The following is a 24,196-nucleotide window of genomic DNA, read 5'->3' as shown; positions in this document are numbered from 1 at the left end:
AGTAGCCCATCAGACTTGCCTAAACATAAAGGCAAAAATAAGATTAGTAGCATGATTTGATAAATGCTAATAGGACAACCAAACTAGCAAGGACTATCCTCACTGGTTTATATTCAGTCTTCTTCCGCTTATAACCAAAGATGACCCAAAAACCTGCTTAAAAGTTCAGGGACTTCCTAATTAAGACAGCTGTGGTAAATAATTAAGAAACTAACATTCTTAAAAATATTTTTAGTTAAAAATTTAAGAGCATGGAGGCACATGCCAGTGTGGGGATTTTCAAGATATGTGAGAACTGAAAACAATCTGCAAAGTCTAGGGAATGTGGCTTCCATATTTCTGTAGATGTGTACAATCTACAGATTAAAAGTTGCCAAATGACAAAATTTTATCTAACACATCTTAGAAAGTGATGTATATAAAATACATATCAGAACAGATTTTGACAGTCTGTCCAGATTTAGATACGGAAAATGGGTGTTCAAATTGAAACAGATAGGTGGATAATCAAACTATTAGCCGTGTAGCTACCGTGTAAGACAGACTGCAATGTTGATAGCAGCCAGGAAATCTGGGTGCTTTGGAAAAACATTTGTAATTACTTAAAAAGCCTAGAATAGTCCTAAATAGCAATGACCAAAAAGCAAAATGAAAAACATGGACATTGCTATACTAGTGTTTTCTGAAAGCATGCTACAGAAAAGATGAACTAACAGAGGAATACACAGGCAGGCATTTCTGCTAATCCTTTTTGAGAGTGTAGTAGTGACTACTGAATTAAGGATGAACTCCAAACTGAAAGTTATGTTTAACATTGTTTAGAACATGCTATACCCAATTTAATGAGATTTTGTAAGTCAGAAACAGATTGTTCTCCTTACCCGATAGTGAGCAAGCTGCAGGGCAAGTTGCACAAAGGCATCAGGGCTGGTTTTTGCTTTCTTTATTAGTCCCTTCCCAAAAGTATCAAAGTAAAACGAATTGAAGTCCACATCATCTGCCAGAGCTACGGCAGTGCTCAGAGACCTCTCAACCATTTCTTGACACTAAAATAAATAGATACACAGGTGTGCATATGTGTGCATTAATGTCATTTGAGAGAACTGTTGAAAGAGTGGAAATATTTTTAATTGATAACTAAGAAATGTTGCCTTTATGCATGCCAGAAACTATTACCAATAATCTCCCTTTGGAGACCGACGAGATGCTGCCTTTGGCAGAAAGTTAATATTCAAAATACTAATAAAAAGTTTTAAGCAATACACCTCTGGACTCCAAAAATTAGGCTTTAAAAATCCACCAGCATTTAGACTGTTCAGATCACTAGAATGACCCACAGAGGTAGAACAACAATAACTGTGTGCCTTCCAATCTGCCATACATGCTTAATTAAGCATATCACCAACCATTACCTTTTTATTAAAAATTAAAATCCAAATAGATGGTGGCAGTGTGTCTTCAAATCAGGCCAAAAGAGAAAATAAATCAAACCTTATTAGACATCTACGCAGAATTTTGAACACAAAAAAAGACAGCTGATCTCAAGGAACCATTACAGGAAAGCATTTGTTGTAATGATAGTAATGACTTCAACTTCATTTTAATATAATTACTATTCAAAATAGTTGGGCACTTATTTTTGACATGTGGCCACCCAAGAAAGTTTCTAGTAAAAAGCTGACATTTCCTGACAAGGATTCTTTTAAGTGACATTAAAACCCCCGACACCTTTCCAAGTAAACTGAGTTATGTTCACACATGAAATACATCTTACAGGATACAAAGGAATTTTAAGCCGATTTATATTGTTATCAATAAATACTTAAATGATTTGACTGCTCAGAAAAAGGTGAGCTTCTTCCTCAAACCACTAGCTGTTCTGTACTTACTTCTTCTGGAATTTCCCACTGCAGTTTGGTAGGAACAGGAATATTTTGATTGGTATCTCCTTTGCAATGCCCATCTTCTGAATAGCCCAGTTCAAGATAGTCAGTTGCCATTACATTCTGCAAAGAATGATACTTCTTCAGAATTGCAGCACATTACATACTGTGGTGGAATTAGGATTTCATTGCAAAATCAATACAACCCATTTTCACTACCCAATGAAATACAATATACAATTCATTTCCAAATACTAAAAACAGCTGCAAGTGAAGCCCCCTGGTTTACTTCTTATTCGAAGAGCATTTTTACTTGCATTCTGAGTGGGAAAAATGCCAGATAGGCTAACATCAATTACACTTGTACATTTTGTTAGATGCTACTGAATTAATCAAACTACTTCAATTAGAAAGCTACCTCAACTTACTAGTAGTAAAAAAAAAATATATAAAAAAAAAATCAAATCTTAGAGGCTTAGATTTCACTACTTCTGATCAATTTACATTCTAGAGAGTCTCAGCAAGATTTGCATCCCACTCAAAATAGATTATTTTATATGTGCACTAGAGTTCTTAGGTGGAGAAGTAAAATATTTCGAACATGAACAATAGAACTTGGAACAACAGACAAAATAAGCTCAGTCTTACAAGATTTCAAACAACATCCTCAATGAAAAAATAAGAAATAAATGAAAAATAAATAAATAATGCAGGATTATCAATAGATTTGAAGCTGCTTAATATGGAAAGAAAAAGCTTGACAAAGATCTATTGCATGTTTTATATATAGTTATAATCTATTATTTTAATTTTCTCACTTATTTGTCAGAACATGTCAAATATTAAAAAAAAACTTAATCCATTCTATTAAAACAATAGGCAATATATAAAGAGATAACAACAGATAACTTTTTAGGAACTGAAATCTTACTTAGCTTATTTTCTTCTTAGCAGAAAATGAACCAATTAATTGTAAGTACAGAGATATGAACTAAAGCATGCAACAACACTCAAAAGAAACCAAGGGAACTCTTTTCTCATTGAGCTAATCTAAACTGCACTGTCAAGTCAATCTCAAATCAGTTCAGCCTTACTGTTAATCATGTAACTGTTTATATGTTTAAGCTTCAAAAAGAAAAAATTAAATAAGATTTCAAGTAACAAGCTAAGGTCATGATGAACAGACCTGGCAAAAAATGCATTTATTTGATCATTGTAAATAAACACAAGAGATAATATATCAATCTGTAGATCATCAAACAATAGTGTAGAGGAAAAGTTTAACTCTGCGCCATTTCTTTAAATTTTGAAAGTAAGTGCGGGATTTTTGTAATGCAAGAAAGCTTAAGTGCTTCAGGAGCACGTATATACGCAAAATACAATGCTATATCAAATCCATTGATTTTGAATATTATAAACAAGTTAAATGGGAAACTGTATCATTTTTCTATGAGACATCTACACTCATTAAAATGCAATAAAAACCTTTCATTTATACTATTCTTTTAAGCTAGGGATGGGGTTTTAAAGTCTACAGTTGCTATAGACACCAGCATGTAATCACTCACAGCAACGTGAATGCAAAGGATTGATAATAACTGGCCATCTTCAGAACCACTGCACAGACCATATCCCATTATCTCCTGCATTAGCTTTTTCTATTAAACACCTACCTCCCAGAGGTGTCCAACAATAGGAGCATCTGCCCATGAGTGCTCTGCATTCAGACCCATTCTGCCATTTTTGAATATTATAAGAGTGAATGATTTATCAAACCACCTACAAAGAAATTAAGATTTCCTGATAGTTTTGTATATTACAAAAGCATTTTTACACTTTAACTTCATCTCTTTCAAAAATTCTCATTCAAATGCACTAGTTCATGGCTTCTCCCTCACCCCCCAGTAACAGTTTATTTAAATCTTTCAATATATTAAGAAAGTTTATTAAAAAAAAAAGAGAAAGACTTTTACCGTGACCTATCTAGACACGATATGAGGCAATGGTTACAAACTCTAAGAAGATAGATACAGATCTGACAGAAAGGAAAAATGTCTTTTAGCATAAGAGTTTTGAGACACTGGGCAGGTTTCCCAGAGAAGTTGCGAGTGCCCCATCATTGGAAGTGTTCAGAAGCAGGTGGACTGGGCTTTGAGCAATCCGAGGTAGTGAAAGATGTCCCTGCCTATGGTAAGGGAGGTAGACTAGATGATCTTTGAAGGTTGCTTCCAATGCAAACTATTATGCGAGTCAATGAAAATTATCATCTTATAAGTCTCTAATTCATATGCATTAGTCACGTGAATTAGTGAAATTCTTAAAAAAAAAAAAAAAAAAAAAAGGTGTTTTCCAGAGTCAGTACTGTACCTGTCATAACATTTGCCATGTATTAGGGATTTTGCATACACATCCAGTGACCTTACTGGGTCTTCTTTTGTGTACCCTCGCTCGATGTCATCTAATGTTACAAAAAATGCTGCTTTTTCAATAGCATCTAAGGACTGTTTGTTCTTTCCATGGCTAAAATAAGCCCGTCGAGCTTTAGCCCATGGTACTCTGCAAAAAAGAATTTTGTTTATTGACAGATTATGAGAATTGGACATTTTAGCACTCTTTAGATCACTATGAGATTACTGCTACTTTTATCAAATTTGAAGCAACTACTTTAATTGCATTTAAACTGTATCAGCAGATAAATATTCTGAAAATACTTGTACAATGCAATCCTATGAACCATTTCAACACCATGCATGCAAAGCTTAATCTAAATTCAATATTTCTGCAGCATGTAATGTGCATAGATTATCTACATTTATAACTGAAAAAAGAAAATGTTTATTATATGGAAGAAAGTAGTAATAATAATGAAAACAATCAGATAAATATCAATTGCTGTAACATCTAAACCTGAGTATGGACAATTGTCAAAAAAAGTTTCACTGGAAATGCCTGAAACAGAAGTTAAAAAAGTTCTGAACAATGTAATTTCTATACAGTTGCACCATGTATATTTACAAGTTTCTGTGGTTTTCCAAATGAAAAAGATAATCTGCTTGTTTAAAAGCAGAAAGTGAGAAAAATAAGGGACTCCTTGTAAGAAAGCATATCAAAATCAACAGTCACTCCCACTTGTCCAGAAAGAATTAGGCAGATTGATCTAAACTTGTCATGATTTAATTGAATTCAGTGATTTTGTACTTAAAACCAACTGAGTACATAGTGCTTTATTTTGCAGGTGAAAATCATGAATATGGAGTAACAGTTACCAGATTCACATTCTTGATCTTAAGCTTTACAATACTGTTAAAATGACAGTGAACACCAGAGTAGATATAAAACTCTGGTATTTCAGTACGTGTAATACTGTAAAGCTTCCAATTACCACCCTTATGATAACCACAATTAAATCAAACTCCTCCAGCTAAGTACACGTAATCTGTATACAGGGATGCCACTGCAAAATTACTTTCAACTCCACGTAGTTACAAATGACTGAAGAGGTTTCACATCTTAGCAATATGCAAAATCAGGGATCAAGGTGGAATCAACTGACTGCAGACTATTTTAAAATTCCGAAGCCAGTACTGAATTAGTATATTATGCAACTGTCTCTAAATATTGAAGTCTATTTAAAAAATAATAACGATCTTACCTATCTCCTGCAGTAAGAGCTGCTAGCTTCTCTTCACCAGCCTGAGGCTCTGAACCATCATCAAGAATTCTTTGCATCTGCTGTTCAATTTCTCTGGGTTTCAACAGTCTGCCATCATGGTACAGCCATACTTTGAAGTAACGGCCCTTATGATACACAACAATGTGTCTGCTGTCTTTCACATGCTGGAGAGTATCTAGAAATTGCAAACACTTTGTGAAAACAAAGCTGAAGTCTCAAAACACTAATGCACTAAACATCAAATGCCTACTGCATGCCCTACCATTTAGCCACAGTTTATTTTAACAAAGTAATACAGTGTGAGATAAACCAATCTGCCATCTTATTTCAGCACAAGGATTCCTGCATAAAACAAGTCAGATATCCAGATTTGACAATCATTTGCTTGTGTAGTACCATAAGTTTCCACACTGGTGGCCAATATTAAAACTGAGCACTAGTATTATAATCTCATTTATGTAGTCAACAGAAGAACACACTAGATGAATCTGAGGAAAGGTACTTTTAAATCATCTTAATTCAAGTTCTAGACTTGAATAAGTTCTAGACTCTAGAATTCATGGTATAATCTGTGGGGAGTCTTAAAAGAGCCCAAATTAAGTACCATAAATTTCGTTCATATGTATCCTGACAGGTACAGAATGAATGCTCCATCTGTGGCCAAGAAGTGTAGTGTTATGGAAATCACTGAAGCAGAAAACCTAAGCCACAAATTTTTCCTAACTTTATTATTTATATGGCTTAATTGTCATAAGCCTAAAGTTCATCTTGAAAGCATTATATCAAACCACATGTGAGGGTTTCTGCAGAAGCCAGGGAAAGCCCTTAATTAATGAAAACTGTCAACTGGATCCCTTCACTACCTTAAAGAACAGGTATATTACTGTGAATCTGGGAAGAACCATTACTGTACTTAAATTTGAAAGAAACTGAGGAGAACCATAAAGATACACAGGAGGTATGTTATAATCAGGTGTTATAGTTAGAATGGGCTACTGATACACTTTTGTGCAACACTCATTTCAGACTAAGAGAACACCAAATCCAAAGTTAATGGCAAACAGTTCATACTTTTATTGAGGACAGGGAGGAGGCAAGGGTTGCACTCTCAATACTTAAAGTACTCTAAATAACAATAGCTCACAAAGTACAGCTGTAAAATAGAGATTTTAAAACTTGCTAGTTTACTTAAGCTACCAGTTCATGTTCAGGGAGTAATCACCACCTCCATTTTGCAGATAAAGGAAGTTGAACCATAACCAGGAAATAATTCCTGAATTATCTACCAAGGGCCAGCAACCAAACCAAGAGTAAAATCCTTTATGTTTTTTCATTCTTTAGTTGAGTGCAACTAACATGCCCAAAGGCAGCTTGAAACATAGGACTGAGTTACAGATCTCAGAGTCAAAATAAAATACATGCTATTTTCAAGTGACAACCCCAGAGAAGAATCAGCCTCAAGATCTCAGATGATGTACTGACCATCAAAAAACAATGGTGTTTTTATGTTGAGATAGAACAAGAAACAATTTATCAAAGGTTTGCCATTAACTGAAATGAAATTCTTTATATGTATAGACAGTGTTAATGAATGAGTGCAATGAGAGGATATGTACACCTACAGTGAGAAAGTGTATATGAATTGTCACAGAGACTTTGGGTTTTTTTTTGACTGAGCTAACATGATTGCTTGTGATCATGTAGGCACATCCTTAGTCTTCCACAATAAACAAGTTGCAGGAACAGATTCAGGAGAGAATGACCCTGCTGTAAGTCAACAGGCACACCCCTCTATTCAAAATTAAAATGTGAAAATTTAGTTACTCATAGCTTTGGATAATCAGACCACTGCTGGGAGTTAGGGCAGGGAAGGAACTAACAAAACCTAAAGTATGTATTTTCTTAATGTATTACAGAGACAATTTTGGACACCAGCATATTACAGGTGATTTCACTTAGCTCGTGTCTTACAGCACATGTAAGATAACAGCACAGTTCAAGGTAACAGTGATGTTGAAAACCTTGAAAGGACTAAGACTCTACCTGCCTCTAAACCAGTTAGACATTCACATTGAGAACACTACATTGGGATGTTGTTGTGAATCATAAACTGAAAGGAAAAAAAAGTAAAGTCAAGCAAGCAAAGGGTTTTAATATAGTTGAGATAGGAGAACACAACTTCAACAAACATAAACCTATGGATATCAAAGGATCCTCAAAGAGTAGAATGGAGAAAACTAGAGAATTTTTTTCCTTTTAAGGTATTTTGAAATATCTAGCACACTGTAGGAGTTCATTACTTCCTGAGCAGTGGAACACAGCATTGATGTGTCTGTCAGATCTTTATCTGCGAAAAAAAGGGATTTTAGCACAAAATACCTCCAAAACTGAATTCCATTAAGATGCTTATTTTCCTTGGCTGGTCCTGCTTACCTGATTCCTCTCCTGGGATACGGGAGGTGTTGAACATCCTTTCCCACTGAGCTGAGCAGAGTGGAACAGTGGATCCCATCAGAAGAATCTGTGCCGCAAATATACATTAAAATGTTCATATATTGGGCATATACAATTAGAAAAAGGAAAAAACAGGATCTGGTTAAAAGGCTGTAGAATATTAAGATTTACAATATATAAACTCAGGATTCCCTCGCCCCCATTGTGTTTTCTTGAATTACGTGTGGAAGATTCCACTGACATTCCAGTAGCTGTATTTTTTCCCCTCCTACCAAAAGCTCACCCTTGGGGAAGGATGACTGAACCTACCTAGCATCTGAAAACCTCTTGGTGGCCAGTCCAGATGCAAAATTTAAACATGCAGCATGCATTACCCCTTAATTGTTTCTTTTAAAGCCATCTCTGCATGTGTAGGAAGAAAAGTTCACATTTCTCAGATTTGTAGTTACATACAATTAGTCACATTCCTGACCATCAACAAACCTACTTGTTTCCACAGTATTGTTCCCAACAACATACAGGCCCTGAATAGAACAGAAATTCAGAATGGGATTTACCTTACTGATCTTTGCCACCCAGAAATTAGTGCAACACAGGATTTTATCATCATCTATACTTCAGCTGCCACTGGCCCACTCTTGGCCTTAAGGTCCAGTTCTTTGTCCTAACCACCCCTTGTGCTCACACTACATGATAACTCAGACTTACAGACTACTTTCAGACTTCAGGGGCTCAAAAATACCATTACATGCTTAGTACCTAAAAACAGTATCTGTTATATATAATGCTTAACATATTCAAGTCTCAGTCTTTTGGGCAAATACATACATTAATTCTAAATACTGCAATTAGTTGTAATGACAGAATCCTGTATTTCTGAGAATTGGTATTTTCTGCCTTGTGCAATTCAAGTGATAACCCAAGATGGAACAAAATTTGTGGTCCCAAACACCTTACATGTAGTTCTGACAATAAAAACATTCCTCTTCTCTCCATTCTGAAAACAGATCAAGTGCTTGCAGATTATGCTAGAAAAAGACCAAAGGCCACTTAAACTGATATACATACTGGCTTGATTTCTTGTCTGTCCAGTTTTTTCCGATAGAGCAGGATGGCATGGATAATGTTACCAGCTCTAGCTGCCTGCATGGTTGTGGGAGATAAATAAAGGAAGTCCTATAAAGTACATAAGAAACATAAGTTAATGATTACCAGACTACATTTAAAATAAAAACAATTACTGATAGTATTTCTTGTTCACTTCCTTATAGTTTATTCTGGTTAATATGGAAAAGGCTTTAAAATATATTAAGTGCACTACTGCAGTGAATTGATGACTTTGAAACTTAAATTTCTTCAACAGCCAATCTCCTTAAACAGCATCAGTCACGAAATATAAATGATAGCTGCTCATCATCCCAGTAAAAAAGAAAATGCTTAGAACTTGAATCCAAGACTACCAAATTTCTTCTTTCTACTTTAAATTTTAATATGTTTTTACAATTTTACTTCCTGCGAAGACATTTGTGAATATGAGCACACATCTTGCTGAATTGTGTTACCATGAAGTTTTATATAGAGCTTTTGAAAGCATTGCTTATTGCAGTAAGCACAAAACTGTGTAGAGTCACTATTACATAAGTTTGCCAAAGTGGCAAAAGTTTATTATTAACATAGCACTGTACTTGAAAACATTGGCTGCACATTAAAGGTTTTTCCTAAAAGGAAGAAAAACCAAGGTCACTTACGCAGTGGCAATAGATTTCTGAGCAGAAAGATATAATGAAATAAGCACCTGGCAGAAATTTTTCTGTGCCTCTTTGATACATAAGGTGTTTATATTATTTACTTACCATTGCAAAATAATTACTATTAACCATTATTGGTCCACGTCCTCTAAGGTAGACATATTCTTCCCACCAATCACTAACCTACAGTAGGAAGACAAAACCAGTAAAATCTCATTACTTCCACAGTTTGTCTTCTATGTTAATGACTCCACAATACAACATTCCATACAGATGCAGAAAGAAAACTGCTAGCTTGTCTTCCTACTTAAAAAAGTGGAACAAAGAAAAACCTAATTTGTGTTAAACTTTGGGGAAAAATCAGGAACTATCTTACAGCTCCCACTACGATGCTGGGTTTGGGTTTTGTTTTTTGTAAAACCAAATTCAAACAAGCAACACAAAACAACAAAAAAAAGCCTAAACCTAAAAGCCAAGCCATACACACACAAAAAAAAAAAACAAACCAAAACAAAAAAATCACAACCAAAAAGCCCCAAACAACCCCCCACCAAAAAACAAAAACCAAACCACAGAACAGACAAAAAAGAGCAATCATAACAGCAAATGCTAGATCACCTGCTTCGAGATAATGAACACAAAATGAGGATTTATTCTTTCAAGTTCCATTCACTAGACTGTTAACCAAACTATGCAAGTATTTATGTGCAAATCAGATGGTCTCCAATGCACTTTACAAAAATATTAGGTGGTTTCAATTGCCTTCTTTTACATTTAAGAAAGAAGCCAAAAAGGGCAACAGGCAACAAATTAAAGTATGTCTATTGAACAATTGAGCCTCCCATTTATCTACTTACGTAGTTTGTGGCCCACCAGGATTTTAGCTTCAAATACCACTGAAGTCTTGGTCCCAGATTAAATGCAAAATCTTTGGCAAGACCCTCCATTCTTCTGAACTCTTCATCATCCATAAGTGGCCGAACTGATTCCAGATACTAGAATACAGGAGAAGAATCAGTATCAGTATGTAACTAATACATAGCTTTGCACTATTCCTATATAAAGAGTTTGAACTGTAGGCAAAGATTACCCAGGCTCAATTCATAAGGTTGCAAAAACCATGTTGTTAAAATAAGAGTATATACTCTTCTAAATATCTGCCTGCAAACTACAAAAATGAGATCTTTTTCCAGACATTTGTCAGCAAATCACAAATGGAAGAGACTACTTCTCTAAAAATATTTTCCACGCAGAAGACATGCAGCTTCTTCAGTATCAGGCAGTGAGACATTTTGTCACTAGAAATCCAACCTGTGGTTTCTACGACAAAGTGTCCTACTTACACATTTTGCTATAAGCTTTTGTGTCATAAAACACATTTTATGTTCAAGCTGTGGAAGATAAGAAAACCATAAAGTTTCAAAGCCCTGGAAATCACACTCTGTTGCATAGTTTTACATCAGACATCATATCATCCAATATGAATTACATTAGCTTCAAATTGTCACCAGTTTCAGTGGTTTGTTATAGCCTTTGTTTTAATTTCTATGCAGAATTTTTCATCCATGACAGCATATTAATACCACCATATAATACTTCTTATAGGACATGGTAAAAAAAAAAAACAACAACAAAAAAAACAAACCACCACAACCAAAAAACCCCATAAAAAACCCAAACCCACAAAAAGCCCAACAATTTCAAGGGCATCTAAATATGGATTCAGTGTTACTGAAGAAAATTAATTAATAAATATACACACCCTATTGACTGTGTCTTTAACAGCTGGAACTGGCAAACGTGGTAAAGATGACTGGAAACTGTACAGCATGGGTTTACGTCCCGAGAAGAGTTTTACAAGTGTCTGAAGAAAAGCAAAACCAAAATACACATCTCAAATTAATAAGTTCAACAAAAGAAAAATGGTGCAGTAATAAAGTGTAATTCATAAATAAAGTGTAACTCAGTTCTTTTCACTGGTAAATTATATAGTACTAAATTTAGCAAACTATCATATTTATCACTGTTTCACAAACAAAAAGGCACTGACATTAACTTCCCAAGGGTTAAACAACATGTCAGTGGAAGAGACAGTTATAGTCATTCTTGACTATCTACTGGTCATTAGGCAATATTTATACATGCCACACCTTAAGCTCAACAGAAAATGAAGACAGTTACTTAGCACTTCTTTTCTTCATACATTTCCCTCTGTAAATATTAAAAAAGCAAGTCTAACAGTTGATTTTTTACTATATAATAGATACTGCAAAATATCTATGTTGTGCTTGAAAACAGGCATCATTAACCAAGCCCATGCACTAACCGTGACCCAGCTAAGGATTCTGGATAGCTATAGCCACCTTTAAAAATAATAATAATGTTTTGGAATCATGGTTTAATATTTTCCAAAGGTATAGCTCAACATTAATAGCATAGACGTTACAGGGCATTTCTTCAAGCATGAGTCTATCTCAGGTAGTCTACTGCATGATTTGAACACACCAAATTGTGCAAGCATGCCAGTATTATACTCAGTGCTTGTGTTACAAAAGCAACAACACCAAAACAAAACGAAAGAGGCAGGGATGGCCATTCCCCTCTTAGCTTCAGTTATTAGAGCATCTGCCGCTTTCCATGGAAGACCAAAGACAGAAACGATATTCCTATTTATGCCAACTTTTTAGCTGTGACACACGCTAGGCTGAAAGTCTAGATTATGCAGTTTACATGATACACAGGAAAGGATTTTGACATTATCACCCTATTTCAGCATAAAAGGAAGGTCAAGTATAAGAATCCAATGGAACCTTTATTGTTGAATTCAAATTGATAGGAAAATTAAGATTAAAGACCAAAGACAAAGTATGCCATTGCTATATTAAATTTCTCCGTTCTATACCCCCCCACAACTGACAAAACTACTTGTTAAATCTTAAGAGTTTTTCCCTCAATCAGTTTCCTTGGTCAGCACAGCAAGAGCAGGTTGTTTAATGCAGCACAAAAATATTAAGAACTGCAGAATATTACCAACAACAAAGACCTCCCTGCAATGGACAATCTATTTCAGAGTTGTCAGATGTACGTGATGCACCACAGTGGTCAGCCCAATTAAAACTAGTTGTGCTTCATGACAAGATAAATTTGAAGTCAGGCGAGAGGGAAAAAAAAAATTCTCAGTTTTTCATATGAAAATTTAATTCCATACTTAGAGACAATTTTATTCCAGAACTCTTCAGACAGGAAAAGCTGAAATTAACTTCAGGCAGAGCATACGTGCTCAAATGGCAAAACCAGCAAGCACATTTCATAGTATTTCTCTCTGAAGTTGTAGAGAATATGTGACAGTTTGAAACCATTAAGGTAATCCAACAGACGCATGTAGTTAATTACATCTCTGATTTCATGTGCAAATACAGCAAATAATCTCATTCTAGCATATATTGCACCTGTTCACAGATTATTATTATTTAACTTTTTTTAACTGCAACTAATAATTGCATTTTTCTCCTAATCCTAGTACAGAAAATTTGACTTTAGGAGATTAAATACATACATTAAAACTGCCACCAGACTTCCAACCAGCCTGAAAAAAAATCACTTTGTAATGTGACTGAAACCAGAGCTCAGGTTTTTGATCTGCTTGACTATTTGAACAGAAGACAGTATATTCATGATAGTTAACAAAAAAGAAACACACAATCCAGAAAAAAACATGTCCAGAAAATTAGACAATATTAAAGGATAATAAAAATCTAGAAAGCTAAGGTAGTTGATACTGTTTTCCTAAAGAAAACATTCTCTTTTGTTGGGGCTAGCTAAAGAGAATAAGGTATTAAAATAGAATTTCATATTAAGTATAGAGAAGACACTGCTGGACATATACCCTTATAGTGTTCTGCTTTTTAAAACATATATAATACACAACAAAATACATATGCAACATTCAATAGACAAAAATCTGCAAATACAATATGCAACAAAGCATGGTAAGTAGTATTACAATCCATACTATTTAAGGTTGATAAGGCAATATTAACAGCTTTAAAATATCTGTCTGATAGGACATGCTGTAACCCCAGACATCTACAGCTTCAAGCAATTGACAGAAAGCCTTACCATTCAGAGCCTGCACTGTACAAATTCGTGTCATGAGGCTCCTGATACCGCTTCCAGGAGAAACTATCAATTAGAAATTTCATTTGTAACATAGGAACATTAAAATCTTTTTTAATGTACCATTCTGGATACCTGTTCTTGAATATATTTCATAATAAGTCATAACACAGTGTTAAGTCTAACACACATTGGTTCATTTTTGACACTACAGAGACTGATTCTGTCATAATAGGGCGCAAGTTATTTCTACAATACTGGCCAAAGTGAGTTGGAAGAACTGTGTCCAAGAAACAAAAACCCACTTCATCTCTTGGACCACCTATATATACACACACATTTCCTGACTTTATAGCTATCATATCTGTTAAGGATCCTTTTCCAAAGCACCAGAGTAATCAACAAGAGCCAGATCACTCTCGCCTTATGTTTATGTGAAAACTGAGTAACAAGCTACCAGCCTTAGGCTTTTTTCCCAATTCATTTTGAAGGCATAGAATAAAATCAATTGAAAGGACATCCAGTATTGTCTTTAAGCATAAGATTAAATTAATAACAGATGACTAGAAATCCTAACATTTCAACAAAGAATTAGGATAGCACTTTCTGGGGAGGACAAGATTCTTCGGTGCAGTTGCAGCCCAAGTTCTTCCAGCTGTACTTGCATGTAGAGAAAAAGTAGGTGTATTTGAGTCACACAGCCTCGAGGCATTGCAAATACTGAAGTTATTCTTGCAGCATTTACTCTTACTTCTACAAGGCCATCCTGAATAGTTTAATTACAGTATCAGAAGGATGACAGTAATTAGTAGAAACATCTACCCAACAACCTGTTGGGTCCTCCTGTCCCATGACACAGAAAACACAAGAAAGGAAAAAAACCTACAGAATTTTATTTTTAGAGTTTTAAATGCAGATCAGATAAAAGATTAAACATTAAGAAAATAGATCCTTACCATCCAAATCTTGGTGCCTGAAGAAAGTTTGCCATGTTCAGCAAACATCCAACCATGATAGGAAAGCAGCATTTTGAGAGAGTAGCGCATTGTGACAATAAGGGCAACCCAAAGCCCTGTGCCAAAAAGTATTCCACTCACGATGTTCTGTGTTTGGTTTGACATATAGCCACTATTTAAAACAAAAACCAGAATGTGCCAGTTAACATCAGTTTATGTTCTGAAGAGAACCTAATATTGCAAACCAAAGTCTAATGGTACTGCAGGCAGGCATTACACAAGTTCCATGCTTGTTTAGCCCTTTTTCGTAAACTCCTTTCCAAACACCCTCCCCATGCAGTAAGATCAAAGGCCACAGAAGCTGCCAAATGTGCTTCCCAAAAATTCAGAAAACAATGTAGTAATACTGGTATAACAACCTACTCTTTTCATGCCCTCACACATCTGCTTATTGGGCTTACTCTGTCACAAACATACTGTTCAAACAGTGATTCACTTTCACAGGATTAGTTTTAAGAATAGCTACAAGGAAAATTGGTTTCTTTTAGAGAAACAGTACTTTTTCAGTCTACTTACGTTGTGTCAAGTGTTCGGTTGATTTTAGCTATTAATCCTAAAGAAGGATCAATTTTGGCATACATTGTTGACATCACACCCACAAGTACAATAAACCAGCTAGATGGGCTAGCAGGAAAAACGCCAGTGATAATTCCATTCTGGAAAGAAAAGCCTTCACATAATTTTTTTCATATCAAAGTGGTTGACTTCTTATTACCGTGGAAGGAAACAAAAAATCAACACATTTAAGTCATTCAGTTTTAAACAGTCCTTCTCATAGCTTTGTAAGATTTTATTGACTACTGTTAAAAATATGCTTTTGAAAGAGATGTTGAAGTTAGCCTATATTTTATCTAGTTTGCTGCTAATAAAATACATACTTACTATTTCTGATCCCATGAACAAAATAATAAATTCACAACAATCTATACCTTAACAGAAACATTACTACTTAACATTGTCCCTGCCCATGGCAGGTGGTTGGAACTAGATGATCTTAAGGTCGTTTCCAACCCTAACTATTCTATGATTCTATGATTCTATAACTTATACAAGATAGATGTTCAGGTAACTTTTTGAAAACAGCAGAGATTCTCCTTAATTTGAAAATCTAATTTTGGCAAAGAATACATAAAATCAAGAGTGTAGTCTTATATCTTTAAGTAATGATACTAAAAATCGCAACTAGTTATATTTCTGACTTATGTTAAAAGATTACATAATTACATGAAGTATTATGAAAAGAATGAAGTATATTAAATCTACCATTAATTTTAACATCTGTTACATCTTGCTTCCACAGAATAAATCAAACACATGTACCCTTTCAGTCTTTACAGCATCACCCCACGTTACCTTCCTCAGTATTCCCCTTAACTAAAACTCATAAAAGTCTTCCACAATAAAGAACTTTATTTGCCATAAAGGAGGAAAGGAAAAAAATAAAAAAAAAAAAAGGATTTTTTTTTTTTTTTTAACCTAAACAGAATTTCAACAAATCTATAAACCATTAAATAACTCTCAAGTTTGGTGGACTTAACGAATTTGAAATACCTTGAATCTGATGAACTTTTTCTTCCATGAATGGACACCAGATAGGTAAATTTGTTTGAGTGCCTCATGGCTCATTCGCAGGTCAATCCCATCTGGAGTTACTGTAAATTGAAAAGCTACTGCTTGGTAAGCTTCTGCCATCTTCAAAGTGAGTTCTGTCAAAAAGCAAAGTTAAAAAAAATATTTCCTTTTTGTTCAAAGGAACCAGAATCTAGTCCATTTCTAGCAAGATATCTTCCACACTCTAATTCTGGGAAATATTTCAAAGTACGCCAAACTTACTTACAGTACTTGCCTCTTCCTTACAGGCTATGCTTGCACTTCAGTCTGAGTATCTCTATGTCAATTAAGGTACCTCTTCTAACCACAGCAGCTGAAAATGGAAGCAAAACACTCATGTAACTCAGGCCTTTTGGCAGGATCATAGCAAGCTGTATATCGTGTGTGCATGCAGTATATAAAAATTCAGAGCAGAAAATTAAAGCTGTAGTATTTAGAAAAAGTAAATGGCAGGTACATAGCATCTCTCTGTGTAATGATAAAAGAGATTCAGAAAATGTTTTGGGGTTTGGTTTGGTTTTGGGGTTTTTTTTTTTTTTCCTCTTCACATTTTGAAACAAAAGGTATTTAAAGTTTTCACCTCAGCTAGCAAAACAGAGCTGCTTCAGGCCATATTTTCCTCTGGGTTTTTTTTTCATATATTAATTTCAAGCTGATTTGTCCCAGCAATTTGACACTATAGCCTGAGTGCAGACTGAATCCAGACTGGCAAATAAATGCCAAATCAAAACTATGCAGAGTTGAGGAAACAAAATCACAGCTGTCGGAAAGATGACCTTCACACAAACAAATCTGAAATGAAGAGGAAATGTAATTCAACTGTAGCTACGTTTAATTACCCCAAAATATCAGTGACCGTGCCAATACAGACCATCACAATGGGTAGGCATAACTGGTTCAAATAAATGCCACTTGAAGTTAAAACAAACATAAACATGTAAACAGAATCACAGTTACACCCCAACTTTCTCTGAGGATACAGCCAATTCAAACTGAAATGTACACTCATATTTATCAGCTCATCTTCATAGCTTCCTTCTTTCTTTAACCAGTATTTTTACATAAACATCCTGGAAGTTACCCCTGCTCATCATTAATTCAGACTAATATTGTTTGAGCACATACAATCAGAACATAGATTTTTGCAGACCATATAATATTGAAATGGTCCAAACTACATACTCTTGAAGAGACCATCAAAACTTCAAAGTATTTTGTCCACATTCATTTATTAGCTTACCAAAACTTCTGTGCACAATTCTAAAAACAACATCCTCTTAGAAGTAGAGAAATCTATAAACCCATCTATAGAGCAGGATTCAAGGGCAAATTTTACTTTCACATTTTTACTGGTACAAAATACAACGCTATCAATACTAAATGTTTCAAGGCAGCACTGGCATTTCTATTTAAACGAAAATCAAAAGTACAACTACTTCATGCTGTTTGAATCCTAAGTGCTGAAACTTACATTTCTTTTGCAAACCTGAAGCTTAGGCTTTGTAATTAAACTTAAATTCTGGTAGATATTCAACCCCTGCATGTGAGAGCTATCAGTGCAGTTTAGCTGAGCACTTCAAAAGCAGATTATTAAACTGTAGTACTGCTCCTTTAGTCTTTAAACATTCTACTATGTCAAAGTCATCTGAAGCATGAAGAAGAGTGCAAAGGTGTATGAGTAGACAGCTAGGGAACATAAGAACTTGGAATGTTGCATTAATAGTAGGCTTAGGAAATAAATGCTCAACACAGGAATAGAAGGAGCATTAGGCATAGAAGAATAAGGAAAGTGCTGTTGCACAAAATCTGGCAAGGCTGCTGACTAATAGGTAGCAACTGCTTACAATATTAAAAGTGCGTGCCCCTAAACCAGCCCCCAGTGCTCAACCTCTGCAGTACTGCTATAGTGGCTGACAGTAATTCACACATCTCCCAAATCCATCAGCCACTGCTCAGGTTTTAGAGGCAGAGTCCTGGGTGAATCACGCTTCTGGGTTTCCAGAAGGGTAGCTAAAGATCACTGGGTTACACAAATAGTATGCAATTTGACCTATGCATGTACAGTGTCTGATTAGCTCAACAAAGAAATCAAATCAGGTTTGAACACCAGTTTTGAAACCTTTAAGACAAGCCCTGTATGCCCTAATAACAGCTGCCATTTGTAGTAATTAATGACTCTGTCACTAAAAACTGCTTATTCACAGGGGCCTTGCTGGAGACAAGTATCAGGAAGTCAAAGTCAGCTGTTCCTTCATTCATTTAAATTGTATGCTTGGACACTGAGACCAAAACTGCAAGACAGCAATAAAATGGAGACAGGCTGCAGCAATCCGTGGTATACCCTGGACTTAACAGGGTTTGCAAAAGGCAAAGTTAAGAATTCATCATATGTTTAGCAATACTGTAGTACTATTAAGACTGGGATAAACAAACAAATGAAAACCCCCACATGCTCCCAACAAAAAACAACTATCTCCCCATACAGAGAATCAGGCACCTGGATTTGTCTCAAGAAGGGTCAACAGTTCTCCAGTTCACTCACTGAATTTTGTATTCTGGAATGCCAGTGTCTTAAGTACCTGGTTTCTATTACCCTTCAACTCCCCTGTGACTTTCTAACTACCCTCCTCTCTGTTTCTGAAGGTAAGAATTTCAAGAACCCTTTCCTTTTTTAGGCATATGCATTTCTGTCCAAAGCAGGAAAAGATTATAAATAAATAGTCAATAAGCTTCAATAAGGAAAATAGCCCTTATTCACAAATGAAAAAAAATGCTAATCCAACAAGAATTAATCCTGAATCAAGTAAACAAGCCCTGAAAACAAAGACAAGCCTAGTTCTAGGACTGTATTACTTGACCCTCAGATGTGAAAGAATCAAAAATCTTGGGTTTTTTCATATCCTTTTCCTTTACTTAAAAAAAGTCTTAAGCCTTTAAAATTGTTCTGAATTACGATGGCCGAACACCAAAGACTTCCTGAAGTCCCTGTCTTTGAATATTTATTTTCCTCCTTAAAAGCCTATTTAATCATAAGCTGCTGCACACTTCCCCTGCTTTGCATTCCTCTGCTGTCACGTGCTTGCTAGCTAAGTAGGTAAAAGGGCACAGGCTTTAGGAGCATGCGTTGAGACTTGCAAACTTGACTTGCTAATGTTAGTAGGGCAGCGCCCACATCAATCAGCTAACACTGAAACAATAACTTCTTCTAACTTCAGGCATTTTGGTCAGCAAAATATTTCTGTACAGTGTATACCAATTAACCCCATTCCCAACAAAGAGCCACAAACAAGAGCTTTTATTTTGTTGGCAGTCTGGCCGAGTCCTGCTTAAAGGGGAAAAACAATTCACAATGATTTCTAAAGGTAATCTAAAAGTAATAGATTACTTTGATAATAGCTATTTTCTTTCCTTTCAGTGTTCTGTCATAATATTAATGTATCTTAAAAAACACACTTGTCCCTTTAAAGTTGGAGGGTTGTGCTGGTTTTGCTTTTAGTTAAAGGAGAAAGCTGTCTCATCCTTGCACTTTTCTGGTTTTACTTCAGCTCTGACATGCTGTAACAACTGCAGATGTTTCTCGTCTTCCCTTTTCATACCTCTGCTTGAGCCAATCCAAACTTACCACATCTTTTTCCATGGGTTAAATGTCACTTTTAAGTCAAGAAAACACATAGCACACCAGAAGGCCCGAGTCCTGATAGACGTGATGTTCTGAAAAACTATACTGCTATGACTACTATGTATGAAGCTTCCTCAGACTGCTGTTTCTGCAGTTTCGGGATATTTATACTATGAAGATGGAGGTTTAACTCTCAGACTGCACACAGACCTTATGATTTCAGGCAGACACTGAATAGTCAGCTCTCTATTGGGGTTTACATGCTCCTGTAACCACAGGAGAAGATGAGGGCCTCAGCCCTGGAAAATCTGCAGCTAAGAGATCCCATGTGTAGGATGCTTCCATTTAGTCAGGCATGCAAGAAGTCACCTGTGGTTGGTAACATCTCCCTCTGAAGAACATAACACAGAACACGATGTCTAAAAGACAGTGAAATAATTACTACGTGCATCTTAAAAAGCACCAAGCCATGAGGCAAAAATTAAACGTATTACAGTACATTGCACAAAACAAGGAATTAATTCCTGAAGCGTTAATTTTGGAAATGCTATTGAGTTTGTTTCTGTAGATTTCATAAGCTTTATACGGATAAAATGAGTGCTAAAGAAAACCCAAAAAACAACAACCCACCAAAATGAAAAACAAACGAACAAAAAAAAACCCACACCAAAACACCAAGTAGTCACCATCTCTATCTCAAAAAAAGCAACTCCTCTGCTTTGAGGGGATGCCACTTCTTACCTTCTTACCTCAGAGCTCATCTTAGCCACTTGCTTTCCATATGTTGCTTGGCTTATGCAATTTCCAACCCCTCATGTCCTGTTCCTCTTAGAATAGAGGAAACCTGACATTTCTCCTTGGCAGGAGCCCAACCAACCACCAGAAAGTGACATACTATTTAACTAATGTAGTTTTCACATCTATAGCTCTTTTTCCTGCAAAGCAAGTTAACAAATGAAGAAGAAAACTGCAGAAAAGTCTTATTCACATGACTCAGAACAGCCAAAACCTTGATGAAAGACGTAATTCTACAACCCTCACTTTCAAGCTACCTCAACAATTTACTTTGAGGGTCTCCTCACCGATTTTTGATACCTATTTATAGATATACAGGACATACACCTGTCAGTAACCAAACTAAGCTCACAAAACAATTATTTCCAATTATTCTACTTTGGCAATAAAAGGTTGACTGTTGTCTTGGAAAAGCATTGACTGCTGCATACAGTTTCTCCAAGAGCACTGCTACATACCACCCCACACAGGTTTAATACCTTTAGAGCCCTCAAATAGACATCTCTGGCACTCAAGCCATTGACTCATAGATGGTGAGTAGACTTGCAGCATTACACGTGCCTGTGCTAAGAGCTAGAACATGCTGCATCCTGAAGTATGATGGCAGTTCTGAATTCTGAAGCACCTGGAAGCCCTCGTAACAACATACAGCTGCAAGGTATCACCAATAAAGAAATGAGAAGCAGCAAAACCAACAAAAAAACTGACCTTAAAGAATTCACTCCCTTTCAAAAATAAACTTACAACTTCAAAATTTAGCTTGGCACTCAGGTTTCACATAAGGATAGACTGGTGCAGAAAAAAAACAAGGGTACTGCATCAATTACAATTACATTGTTTAAGGAAGTTTTAAAGATGAGAAGTGAGGAGAGATAGTGGTTGAAAGTATATTAAAGCCAAATTTAGTTAAGAAACATACTTAGAACTATACTGAGATTTCCATTTAAAGCTAGACACCTTGAATTCAGAAGTTCTTGGGAAACCAAGCAAGTGCTCCAGTGTCTTTGTCCCCAGAACAGTTTATTTCAAGGAAAAAAGGGGGTGGAATTCTATTTCTATCAACCTCCAAAGCAGTAAGAGTTACTGCTTGAATGTTTCAAGCAGTCATACAGAACAGAAAACAATTCTGGAGCTCCAACAATTTCTCTTAAGAGGAGACTTTTCTGGAACTTGTTTAAATATCGAAAACACTATTCTATTACTAGAAATCTGCATTTTCTGCTGTCCTAGAAGACAAAAACTGTTAATGCATTCTGTTTTGTAGAAATCAATGAGTAATTCTTTAAGCTCAAATCTGTTAATTTCATACCAGATGCTAAACTAAAAGCGAGAGAATTCCAAACACTGAGATGTCCAGCCAAATCTATTAATGCATTATTCCAAATTTCTCTTCAAATTTCTGTTATGGATGTTTCTGTCAGCCCAAGCTTTCATACCACCTACACAAGGTAGGTCAGACTACCTTATGTAGTGAAGCACAGCAAAGCCAGTACCACCATCCCAAAATGACTTGCTAGTGAATGTTTACTTCCACACTTTGCCACCAACCACAGTTTAATGGCAACACTGATCTATACAGGCATACCAGATGTAGATGCAGTCTACAGATAATCAAGGTTGCTTAAGTTTGTTTCTGTTGAAAAATACTCAAAGTTCTCCAACCGCCCCAAAATGTATCACTTATATCAAGCAACAGGACCTATTCTTATGCAAATGCAAAGGGTTAGTGTCTTCCAAAACACTTTAAGTGCTGCTGTCTTAGTAACATTCTTCAAGTATGTCTTCACCTGTCCAAAATCTGCAGAAGTTCTGAAGTTTATCAGTTTGACACTTCCAGATGTTCGATGCAAAAGCAGTAGCTGTCAAAAAGTTGAGGAAAAAAAAAGAAATAAAAAAATAAATATGGAAAGGACCAAACTGCAGATGGATTTATGAGTACAGGGGCTGAAACAAGGGAGGATCTCTCTGCCATCCGGATGGACCTCAACAGGCTCTGGAGAAACAGGCAGGCTGAAAGCTTATAAAAGTTCAATAAACAGAAGGGCCATGTCCTGTACCTAGGGAGGAGTAACCCATGCACTAGTACACACTGGAGACTGAATGCTGGAAAACAGCTCTGCAGCAAGTTGCACACAAGATAGGAAGGTGCCATTGCAGCAAAGACAGCAAACAGAATCCTATGGTGAATTAGGAGAAGTGTTACCACCAGATTGAAGGGGGTGACTCTTCCCTTCTACTCAGTGCTGTCGAGGCTCCATTTCAAATATTGTGCCCAGTTCTGGGCTCCCCAGTAAGAGAAAGAGATGAAACTATTGGAAAGAGTCCAGTGAAGAGCCACTAAGAGGATTAAGGGCTTGAAGCATCAATCCTATTTTTAGTACAGTTTTAATGGTATACCTAGCAGAGATAGGTCATGAAATTTAATGTAGGAGTCCTCATAAGAGATCTGCTTTAAAAAATCAAAAGAAATTAAAAAACAATAATGAAAGAAAAATCTTACTTTAGAACACTAAGGCCTGAACAAGAAATCCTGTGCTTCAGTTGTTCTAAATGAACAGAACACCCTGAAAGTTAAATTGGTAGTAACAGTCAAACACTGAAAAAGAGCAAATTTTCTACAACTGACAAAAATGTACTATTAGTTTGGAAGATAAAAGAAGCTGGATTTTGCAGTAGAATTTTTACAGAGATTTTACATGAACTTTTCAGGCAATGATTCATCTTAATTTTTCAACATTATTCCAGTAATTTTTCCCTCACTAGAAAGCCCCAGCATGTCATTTTGAGTTCTTAAGTGTGTGTTGGTATTTTAAACACTATTATGCTGTCCAATGAGAGTCTGCTAGATCTAAGGCAGCAGGTAGATTTCTGGAACTGACCCTAAGTGCCATATATACTGCAGTAATATGGAAGCAAACAGTACAAACTCCTGATGAAAAATAAGCCATTGAAATCCAATGTTACATCTATATATGTATCTAGAAGAAACATTGGTTTTAGTATTGATAATACAGGCTTTCTTAATTTAATAGGATGAGTCAATATTAAGTCATTAAAATGTTTTCATGGAATTTGCTATAAATGCAACAGTTTCAGTCAGTACAGTATATGCTCTACAGTATATACTGTAGTGTGCGACTTCAGCAACTCAAGGTCCCATCTGCTCTTATGGGAGTAACTGCCTCCCCATAACTATCTGACACAAATACCCAAATAATCCTGCCCCTAATGCTAGAGGATCAACTAAGTAAGGCAGCTAACCAGAGAATGTCAAAAGGATA

General features: G+C 35.8%; 1 protein-coding gene across 4 annotated transcripts in view; it reads right to left on the bottom strand.

The window, feature by feature from the left end:
• The window catches only part of CPT1A (carnitine palmitoyltransferase 1A), a 44,983-nt gene extending 28,367 nt beyond the window's left edge, over positions 1-16,616 (bottom strand). The window contains exons 1-13 of one of the 4 annotated variants that reach the window (XM_057410886.1): positions 16,442-16,616; positions 15,407-15,546; positions 14,831-15,002; positions 11,521-11,622; positions 10,616-10,753; positions 9,864-9,941; positions 9,079-9,186; positions 7,990-8,077; positions 5,536-5,731; positions 4,251-4,439; positions 3,557-3,662; positions 1,890-2,006; positions 882-1,046 (exon numbers count right to left, since the gene is read on the bottom strand). In XM_057410886.1, the coding sequence (XP_057266869.1) occupies positions 882-1,046; positions 1,890-2,006; positions 3,557-3,662; positions 4,251-4,439; positions 5,536-5,731; positions 7,990-8,077; positions 9,079-9,186; positions 9,864-9,941; positions 10,616-10,753; positions 11,521-11,622; positions 14,831-15,002; positions 15,407-15,546; positions 16,442-16,582 (1,740 nt within the window). In that variant the 5' untranslated portion in view covers positions 16,583-16,616. Of the gene's footprint in view, positions 1-881; positions 1,047-1,889; positions 2,007-3,556; positions 3,663-4,250; positions 4,440-5,535; positions 5,732-7,989; positions 8,078-9,078; positions 9,187-9,863; positions 9,942-10,615; positions 10,754-11,520; positions 11,623-13,877; positions 13,900-14,830; positions 15,003-15,406; positions 15,547-16,441 lie in introns of those variants that run through there. The other 3 variants (XM_057410882.1, XM_057410884.1, XM_057410885.1) reach the window with 3 other exon arrangements.
• Between the last annotated feature and the right edge of the window lie 7,580 nt (positions 16,617-24,196).

Source organism: Pezoporus wallicus, unplaced genomic scaffold, assembly GCF_028554395.1.
Source record: "Pezoporus wallicus isolate ANWC-B61680 ecotype Strahan unplaced genomic scaffold, APGP_CSIRO_Pwel_v1 contig_5958, whole genome shotgun sequence".
NCBI lineage: Eukaryota > Metazoa > Chordata > Aves > Psittaciformes > Psittacidae > Pezoporus > Pezoporus wallicus.
Note: the sequence above shows the minus strand (reverse complement) of the source record. Positions and strands in the feature narration are given on the sequence as shown.